The 10995-nt window shown below is 39.4% G+C and overlaps 1 protein-coding gene across 1 annotated transcript in view; it reads right to left on the reverse strand.

Moving 5' to 3' along the window:
* Positions 1-10627, reverse strand: part of ABCG1 (ATP binding cassette subfamily G member 1) — a 48114-nt gene extending 37487 nt beyond the window's left edge. Inside the window, exon 1 of the mRNA XM_026070722.1 lies at positions 10390-10627. Within this exon, the coding sequence (XP_025926507.1) occupies positions 10390-10609 (220 nt within the window). The 5' untranslated portion in view covers positions 10610-10627. The remainder of the gene's footprint in view (positions 1-10389) is intronic.
* Positions 10628-10995: the final 368 nt, after the last annotated feature.

The raw sequence follows: 10995 nt of genomic DNA on the forward strand, positions 1-10995 counted from the left end.
ATTTCCCAAGCACTTGAGGTAATGACTGGATTATGATTAACAAAATACACCAGCCATGTTGTCTCTGTGCAGCTTCATCCACTTGAGTGGTTCCAGAAGCACATAGCAGATGAGACTATGGGCAGAGTTTAATTTCAGTGCTTAATGACAATATTGAAACTTTCAGACCTTTTTTTTCCATTTTCACATTAGCTAACTGCATCACTCCATGTGAAATTCCTGTCTTCTCTCGTCCAGCATAAAAGCCTACTCTTTGAAGAGCAGGAGACAGAGCAGAGGTCTCATTTGTTTAGAAGCCTGACCATTGCGTGATTCCATCTTCTCCTCTCTATGTAGCAGATGTACTCCAATTATAAACAACATTTGTTATTATTCTAAACACGCAAAGCAGGAAGAAGTATGATTCTTACACAAAAGATGTAGGTTGTAGATACTAGATGAGAGGCAGATGGTAAATTACCTTGTAAAGCCAAGGTCTCTGCCATTTATTTTTCTTTGGAACAGATATGTAACGAATAATGAACAAACAAATAAGTGGTTAACTCAGTTTGACTCTTATGTAATTCCACATACTTCTTTCCATTAAGAATTTGGACTACTTCATCGCTATACTCTCTGAAGAGAATCAAGAGTCTTCAGAGTATATTTGTTTCTCCCACTACAATCAACAAAGTCTAAATGAACTGTAAATGAAAATACAAACCTAACAGTGACAAAAAATTCCAGTCTGGAAATGTAATTAAAAACGTTTCCAATGCTTGAGTCTTGACTCAAGACATATTGCAATATAAGACTTCAGCCACACCATTCTCTACATGGAATTATTTTGTCCTCATTTTACAGATACTTACATAGCACTAGTCTTTTAGCACTTTTAGCACTGTATTTTCTACGACCTCTTACATAGTCTATCAAATATTCATCCTAAAATCTTCTTTGCTAGGAGAGAAAGGATCCAAAGGCCAAATTAAACTTAACCATCTGCACTAAAGCACATAATTCACAAGGGACTCATTTTCAAACATTTGTATCACCAATAGGATATTCCAACAAGCCTCCTGACAATTAAGTTCAGGAACAAATGAAATATATAAAAACAATTAAATGTAGAAAGCTATGGAGATTTAAATAATTACTGAAAATAATCGGAGTTTCTTGCCCTTCCATGTGTGTGTTGTGACCTTTTCCATCACATTTAAACTGTTGTTTTGGGGATGAACAAGTTAAAGAATTGGTTGAAAAGTGCAATAGTTCTTTCATTCCATAGTTTTTCCAAAGTGATCAGGAGGGATTTGGGAACTCTTAGTCCTTCCATTTACTAATCGGCATAGGCTTTGATATCAAGAGAAAGATAATGATGTTACTGCCTGATACAGCTTGCCCCTCGGCCTGATGAGGAGGTCTCTTCCAGTACTAGATATTAAAGTTGCTCTTGTAAGTTAATTTTATCCTAGAGGACCGATTTTCCCATTTAGTACAATCTAAGCAAGGGCTGGTGTTTTTGCCACCCCCACTAACTATGGTGTTAAAGGGAAACAGCTTACTTCTAGGTTCAAAGCCTGGAAGCCTGCACAGGAGGCAGGCAATTGGAGCTGCTAACATATCATCTTCTTATTGTCCTGATGCTTTTGGGATATCTTTTGGAAGTAATACCTAAAAAAAAAAAAGTGTCATTTTTTCCTCTTATATCAATGTTACTACAATCATGGGTATGTTTCAATAAGGTCCCTTATTAAAGCTCTTACAGAAATGAATCTGGCATGAAGAAAGATGGAAAGTTCTCATATAAACAAGTAAGCAGATAAAGCAGAAACAAAGAGCAGGAGTCAGTGGTCAATGAATGGAGCAAAGTTACCCTGCAGTTTCAAGGGATCTGCATTGGGCTATGCATTGCTCACCTTACTCCTACATGATTTAAGAAAGAGGCAAACAGTGAGGTGACAGCAGGAACAGTAAAAGCCTGCTTTGCTTCAGAAAATCAGGAAACAATTTTAAGAAAGAAATGTTTAAGAATTTTAAAAAGAAATGCATCAAGAGCTATTAAACACAAGATACTACATCTGGCTCTGGAAACCCCTGAGCAAGTTGGAAGCCAGGTAAATATTACTATATGTCTGCCTGTTCTTACATGCCTTCCCAAGCATCTAGCTTTGCCTACTGTCAGAGAAGAGACACTAGGCTAGGTGGACCTTCTCTGAATTTGTGCAGCAGCTAACTGACCTAAACTCCCAAGTTATCTCTGTCAAAAATTCAGTCTTTTATGTTAGATATATTTCCTTAAGTATCTCAAGAGTGTGCTACCCACAGAGGTTTTGGGGATAAGGCATGGCCTTTTTTGGCTAATGCATTTAAGGTTTGCCTCAAGGGCATTTTGAGACTGAACACTCACCCTTCATTTTGCAATGCTTTCACTTTTAATCCAAATCAGTTCATTCCTGTGTGCTAAACTATCATGTGGATTTTGCTGGGATTCTCCATGAATTTTGTTTGGAATAATTCTTGAGATGTCAATTTTCAGAGCAAACTCAAACATTGTTTTCTAATAGAGGAAAAAGTATCCTTTGGTTTTATGGGCGCAGTGGCAAATTATAACGCAGTTGGGTTTACCCAGTCAGGGTCTGTTACTTTTGAGTAGTGCCATGTTCTCTGAAGCCTGTCTTCCCAAAGCCAGTCAGTTTACCTAGAAGAACAATGCTACAGGGAAGTGTAAAGAAATTAATTTCTTAGATAATACAGCTGAACTCTGCGATCTCAAATTCCCTGAGAACAAAAGCCCTGCCATAGTAAGCATGTAATTTTAGACCCCATGGGCTTCCAGAAGGCATATTTCAAGATGACATTTAAATACACAAGCAAAAATGGACTCTAAAAGCATTCTTACTCTTGGGCTAGCTTCTATTCTTGGTTGCTTTGGCGATTTCTCTTCCCTTTTATTGAGATTAAGAATCCTGATCAACCATCATTAGGATGAAGTCTTGCAAATACAAAATGACTCCGACTTAAACTTCTTTCAGACTTTAGACACACCCTTCAGACTCTGGACTAAGTTCTACTCTGAAATACCATCACATGAAAAAGTAAACCCATATGCCAATCAGTGGTTTGTTGTGCCATTACCCACACAGCATAGCTGCACGCCACCTCTTAAGGTAAGATGATGCACATAGTCTCTACCACCTCAACATCTTGTGCAAGAGATGAGTACAGACAAGCAGAGGAGAGCAAAGCATTTCATCAGATCCCATTCAGTGTACAGAAAGCTGTAGAGGGAGTTGCCAGAGTGAGCTACAGCCAGCCCCAACACATGCTGACCATGAAGTGGAAACAGTGGAGAATGTACCTCAGGCTCCCAACGACTCATCATCCTCACCGCCATCGCCACTTCTCTGGCATATAAGTTCTGAAATACTTTAGCTGGTCTCTAAAACTTCCTTCCTTGGCCATGAATTTTCACAACAACAGCTATAAAATTTATTGCATGAAAATATTGGCTAGAATGTAAAACAGCCAGGTCATAGTCATGCTTCATTTTAACATACAATATCACAAAGAGAAGAAAGAAGGAAAATATATTCTACTCACACCAGGACTCCGGGACCAAGACTCACTGAGTCAAACTCACATATTTCTAAAAAAAAGCACCACCTAACCAAAAAAAAAAATCCCACAGCAAACAAGAACAATGGGTTCCACATGGAGAAAAGTAAGTAATCCTACTCATTTAGGTGGAACTACTACTGAAATAAGTTCATACTCAGCTAGGAAACAGCTGAAGAATCAGACTCAGGGGCTGACCAAAATCTGTTCCTGATTACCTCTGTTTTACACAACCCATGCAAGAGGATGCTAGGAACTGTTATGCATCACTTAATATATCATTATATATCACTTAACATCACCATAATTTACTCCAGTGACAGTGATTTCTCACTATATTTTTACCAACTTGAGAGAGCTTAAGTATTAAAAGAAAAACTGCACAGATCTTATCAAGGTTGAAACATGAATTTAGAAATTCTTCTGTTAAAAATCATTTATTATTTTCACTAATTTTACTAACATTTTAAGTCACTGAAAAAGAATCCATAAAATATCTGGTTAAAGGACTTTTACTAGTATCACAGTTCATTTTAACCAGCCTGACTTGCTTATTCTTTCTAATATACGCGTATTGCTTTGCATACATTCTGCTCTCCAAAAGGAAAACACACTCTCAGACAAAGCAGGCTAAAATGGACGGAAACAATACAATCCATCTGTTGGGGAAAGGCGAAAAAAAAAATCCCTCTCTCACTAAGGGTGTTTCGCCACTTCCCGTTCGACATCTTTTTCTCTCATCTTAGCAACAGCGCAGGGAGCAGCCAACCAGGACGGGCTCTCCAGAGCCGGAGCATCACAGCCAAGGGTTACTGCCGTGCATTGACCGCCAGTAACTGCGGCCAGSGAGACCGTGCATGAGGCACCTCTACCGCAGTGCACCTGCTGGGGATGAGGACAGGCTTTTTCCGACTCCTCTGGCAAGGATTAGCAAATAATTTAGGGCAAATCCTTCCCCCCCTCACACACACTCCCCCTCCCCCTGTCATTTGGGTCTTCAGATCTCTCCAGGAGGGTGGCAGCTCTGAAATGAAGTCACACACAGGAAGAACTAATTCAATGCAAAGGAACGAGTCTCTCCAAGCACGTGCATCTGAACGAATCTGTAACAGATCATCAAAGCCTGTCAGCAAAACACAGGCTGTTTAAAGCTGTCTGGATGACCTGACAGCATGGTATGCTTCCACCTTATTTAGAAATCAGTATTAACGTAACCTTGTATCTGAAATGTAGGTATCTACCTGTCCTAACGACACTATCTCAGATGGCAATGGGCACTTTTTGATTTTCATGAATATCAAGTAACCTGCCAAAGATTCTGTATTTCCCCATCAGACACAATAGGGCCGTACAGCATAAATGATGTCCTTCATTCCTCTCCTTTCACAGGCAAGCCTCATCTGCTGTTTAATGTGCTGAATCTCAAAGTCATGAAGCAATCACCTTGTGAGAAAAGGCTGGACCTCTCTGGCTAAGTGTTTTCACAGGGTCTGAGCTATTAGAACAACTCCAAAACAATCAGAATCTAATTATGACATTTTCTGCTGAGCATGAACTTCAGTATTGCTACTAATCAGCTCCACAAAATACTGGGTCACATCCTGACTGGCTGGGGCCCATTTCCTGCGAGGTTACTAAAGATCAAACCATACCAGAACTTAGATTCGAACACAGTACAAATGAGTCATTACAGTCCTCAAAATAACAATGGAGAAATTTCCAACTAAAATGCTGCCTAATTAACCATGCATATTCACAAGTACTAGAAAAAAGTAACCCCCAAGTTGTTGTGGAGTTCTGAAAGCCGTTTTACTATTACTTTCTTCATGGATGCACTTGAGTTATGTAGGAATGGTATTGCCATAGGATCCTATGTTATGTCAAAGATACCTAGAAACAAACGGATAAAAGTCCTTTGGTGTGTATATAGAATCAAACAAAGCTTGTTCTCAAGCTCTGCGGATCTTGTTTTTCCTCATTTAGGGAACCTATACTTGATCTAAGAGAGGACTCTCTCCTTTCTCTTCCCCTCCAAGTCAGCTGGCTCCATGGTCCTAAAAGAAAGGAGAAGGCATTCTCGGACTGAGCAGCCGTAATGCTTCCCCGTGGGGTGAAGTTTCCTTTTTCTGCTTTTGCCAGTTCATCATAATCTTACAACACGTTGTATCTGCTCTAGCAGTCCTGGAGCTCACTTAAGCTTATCTTGAATGTTGCCAATCTGCAGGAGACTACTTGCACATGCTTGAGAAAAGACTGGATTCAAACACTGAGGCACATCTGCAGTTCTGGAGGAACCTGAAATGTTGCTCCCAAAAGAGCTGGGCTAAGTCACTTTTCAATCTCTTCCTTCAAAACTGGAGAAATAGTTCATTCTACCTGCTGAAAAATTGCCTAAAAGCTTTATGAGGAAAATGCCAAAGTGATTTGGGCCCTTTTGAAAATTTACTTCTGTAGCGTTTTCCAAATTTCCATACTGAAGAAAACTCCTACTGAATTGAGTGGGTCAAAGATACAGTTTGTTTCATCAAGGACTCGCCTGCCAAATTCATTCCCTTTTAATACCATCAACTTCAAAAGGAATTACACCATGAATGAATCAAGACCAGAGTCATACCAGTTTTTGTTATGAATCTGATAAAAACTCATTAAAATGAGTGGAACAGATTGTTTGTAGCAAGCAGCATTTATCATATAATTCTGAGAATGAAATTCACCTTCCTTGTTTTAAAGACAAAAGTGAGATTTAATAGGTACATTACAGATGTTAAGGCTGAGACACAAATCAATGAAAAATTCTTATTTAAAGACTACTATGGCTTATTTAGCTTCTTTGTTGTTGACAAGCAATGCAAATTCATGTTCTTCCTGATTTTAATAAAAATTAGATGATGCTAGATACCATATGAATTTCACTGTTTGAACAACAGGGCTAAGTACAGAACACAAAGGCAGCATTACTAATTATTCCTCCTTTTGTTAATTTAGAGCTTAACCTTAACATTACTCTGCAATACCATTCTTACTGAGGGGAGTAAGCTTTTTTTGTTGTTGCTGTTTATTTGAATTTCTCTCTAACATGTTGGCACAAATTGTCTTAGCAAGGAAACTATATTCCTTCCTTTATGGTCCAGCACTCACTGAAAGGTTTTAACTAATTCATTACAGCCATGGCGAAAGATGTAGAAATAGCAGAAATTTTTCTGAGCTCCGTATCAGAATAGAAACACCATTAATTTAAAAGGCACATTTTCATAACAGCATCCGTTAGCCATTATTGCCACAATCGGCACCAAAGAACAATGTGAACTGAGAGATATCTTCCATTTTTCTTTTTTCATCTTGTGCCTTTATTTAAGTTTACTGGGTTTTAAGAATCAGTTGCATTTCCTAGACTAGAGTTTGTACCTTCAAGAGTGTGTTTGGTGTTTCCCTTCTCACACAGAAGTGAATTTAAATACTTCACACCAGGGCAATAAGAGATCCTTTTAGCACAGGAAACTCCCAAGAAGTATAGAGCTGACACAGCCACCAGTGTTTGGAGGCACAATATTGCCGTTTTGCTGAGCAGGGACAGATTATAATGCATTGCAAAGTCCCAGTTTCCCTTTGGAGGAGAAACCAGTAAGAGGCATTCAGAGTAATTTCAAGCATGATATATTTATCTACAAGCCTGCTTGTTTTAAATAGAGATGTCCAAGATTACACACAAACCATTCTAATTGCAGAACCACTAACATGATTCAAGGAATCTGATACTTGTTTCTTACCTTCATTTGAGACTATTTAGCAATTTCATTTCTATGTTTTTCATTTCTGTAATTGAAAACCATTTTTATTAAAACTATTTATTTTATTACAACTGGAGTAGGGAACGTGGCGAGGAGAAAAATTTATTTCTAGAGGGTCTCTATAATCTGGCTAGCAACTCACAGACCCACAGACGTGCTGCTTGGAAGGCACCTCTGGAGGTCGGCTAGTCCAGCCTTCTGATCAAAGCAAGATAACGACCAACACTAAATCAAGTCAGCCGTGCCTTTGCCCAGCCAAATCTTGTAAATCCCCAAGGACAGAGAATTCACACCCTCTCTGGGTGACCTGTCCCAGTGCTGCACCACCCTCCTGATGAAGAGGTTTTGCAAATGAGCTGCTAAATATGCAATATGTGGACATTGGCTCTTGTTATATCAGCTGGCCCTACTGAGAAGAGTATGGCTCCATCATCTTTATAACTGCCCTTAAAATAGTTGTAAGCCACTATTAGATCACTCCTTAGCCTCCTCATCACTACACCAAAAAAGTCCAGCTCCCTCAGCCTCTCCTCATAGGTCCCCCAACCAATTTGTTAACTCTCTGCTAGACCATTTCCAGTTTCCCTCACAGCCACTCTGAGGCTGTCCTTAGTGATCCAAGGAAAGATATATGGTACAAGACCAGGTGAGGAGTGGAAAATATCAACTCCTGCTCAGAGATACCCAAAAAAGGTTAATCTTTCAAATCCAGTTGTAGTGACATAGTCCTAGTCAGTCATGCCCTAGAGCTAAATACCACAACCGGTCATTTTCAACAGCATAACATTTTGTCAGGATATGCCATTTTTTTCCAAGCCAAGGTACTCACAGACTTGTCAACAAGTAGAGACAGAGGTTTTTGGTCTAGAACCCTTTGATCATTTTTGGCCAATAAAAAGAGATCCAGTCAAAAAATGCAAGTTTTTAAATCCTGTATCAGACACAGTTCCATTTCTTGGGGAAAAAAACTTCAAAATGTGAGTTTATTCCAATAAGACAAAGAATAATTTTGAATGTATGAAAGTTGCTGCCAAACCAAGTTGCTGTCCAATGGATAGCATGGCTACAAACAATTTTAATAAATAATTAAAAGATAGCAGGTATGTGCACATAGAGTTTTGATGTTGAAACAAACATTAGAACCTTGAGCCTGCATATCCTTCAACAAATTAATAACTATATGCATAGGCTACCATAGATATGGTAGCCCTTCTTTGGCTGTAGCTCCAGTGTCGTTCATACCATACATTTCTAGACTATTAAAGCCTTGGTGTTGCCATAATGACACAGAATTTCCAGACAGCAGCAATGTACTTTGTGAACAATCTCAAGTGGAATCTTTAAGTCAGTGGATTTATAGATTCAAGGTGAGTGCAGGTATCAAGTATGGYTCAGCCGAGCAGCACACTGGCAGGGTCTTATCTCTTAAAAATAACTAAAGCACACAATCGTACCAATTTACATTATTAAGAGACAATTCCTCAAGGAAGAGCAATTATGTCATTTAGTACACAAAGTTCTCCTTAAGAGTTCAATATTTTCTTTTGGGCTTCTTTTTGCTAGCAGGAATTTACTGCATGACCTAATTTTCCTTCCAAAGAGATCACTAGTCACACACAAAAAAATAAAACAAAATTCTCTAGAAAACGCATGGTTATACAAAGCAGATAAAGGTATAAAAAGAATGAATGCAAAGCAGATGAAAAAAGACAGCACCCCTTTACACCCACCTTTCAGAAGTGGAATAGACCAAGAGCCTAGAAAGCACGGGGCTAAATATCCTTATTCCCACCAGTAAATCAGCACCAGAAGCAATGTCTCAGAGCCAGCTGCGATAAGTAAAACTGTATTGTGAGAGGAAAGTAGTAATGCTTCACTTCCTTGAGATGAATCCATTATCTGCATCATTTTGGTGTGCCCTGCATTACAGGCTGTAAACTCTTTGCTATGCATTAGCAAAGCAGCAAGCAAAAGAGTATCTTGATCCCTGACTAAACCTCAGGATTTAGTCCTAGCAATAGCCAGTAATTTCATCAGTCAAAAGAAATGGTACGATTAGAGATATCCATCTTAGAAAACCAGGAAACGTGGATGGGCTAACATTCCTATAGCTCACAGCCTTGATTTCCAAACACAAGAGTTCTTTTCCTGCTTTCAAGAGCCTTCTGAAAGTCCAAGATGCTTGCTCTTCTCAAAGAGCACTGAAGAAATAACCATTTGACAACGCAACCTATTGTAAAAGTAAAAAGTCTCCATCCATGGAGATATTCAAAACTTGACTGGACACGGTCCTGGACAGCCTGCTCTAGCTGACCCTTCTCGAGCATTCGGTAGGACCAGATGAACTCCAGAGGGCCCTTCTAACTCCAACTATTCTGTAAAAAGTAAAGAAAAAAAACACTTTCTCCCCACCTCCATCTTTGAAATACTGCATGTTCCATCACCCCAGCAGTAAAATGTAAACATGCAAGATCACAGGACCCAGATATTTGGCAGTGCAGCAATACTATATTTACTTCAGACATTTTAGAGCTGGGAGGCAAAAATAAACTGTTATATGAACTATTGCCAGGCCAATATATCCACCTACAGTATCTCTCAGAGTGCCATGGGCCGTATGCACCACTGCGCCAGGCCCCACGGAAGTGTCCCTGTGCACGTTGGGGGGCAGTGGGAATCTCCGCGTCCCTGAAAAGGTTGCAGTATCTTCTGCTTCCAGAGCAGAAACAAATACTGCACAAATACAGGCTCCTCATGCTCTCTTCAGCCATAATTTGTTTTCAGTCTTTGTTCTTCACTTTTCATTCAGAAGGAACTATTTTCTTCCATACTCTGAGGAGTTTATCCGGTATAACAAGAACCCAAACAAGCACCAACTGAGAAAACATGTTCCCTTTACCGGCTTTACTTGTCATCCACAACAGACTCATTCCACCTATCATGACCATCCAACTGAGCAGATAATAACGTTTGTATGTTAGCTAAAACATTAGATTTTCCTTACCCTTCTTCCTCCACCATGGACCTTCCTGGACAGAGTAAGACAGTTCTTTAAACTCAATGTTCACAGCTGGTCTGCGGGGTAGGTAGGAGAAACGATGAGCTTCTGTCAGAGTGTTGTCCACCTTTTTTAAGTGTCCATTCATCAGCAGAGCATCTTGGTTATCTGTGCCATTTGAGACCACTTCATCCACTGAAACGCACACTGACTTTGGCTCAGCCATAGTAGAAGCAGAATTGCTGGTATTCTGGAGAGCAAAAGTTGAAGAAAGGACAAACATCACAGACTTTTGTTTAGGAATACATTTCAAATCTTTTTGCATCAGAAGAAGTATTTAATAATATAAAAGTCCTGCAAAGCAATGTGCTGAAAGGTGAAGAGAGAAAAATTAAAACAATCTTTTGTTTGTTCTGCCTGTGTCTTGACAAAGAGATAAAGAGCTCCTGCATACCTACTACTCATAGTACACAAAACCCACTTCCTCTAGCACCAGTTTCCCCTTGAAGGGTATACACAGCACATTAGTATCTTCAAAACAGAACACCCCTTSCATCAGATTAATACAATATTTCTAAGTATAGTTTCCATTACATTGTGTTCAGTTTCTCA

The sequence above is a fragment of the Apteryx rowi genome, unplaced genomic scaffold (assembly GCF_003343035.1).
Source record: "Apteryx rowi isolate R43461 unplaced genomic scaffold, aptRow1 scaffold_317, whole genome shotgun sequence".
Lineage (NCBI taxonomy): Eukaryota > Metazoa > Chordata > Aves > Apterygiformes > Apterygidae > Apteryx > Apteryx rowi.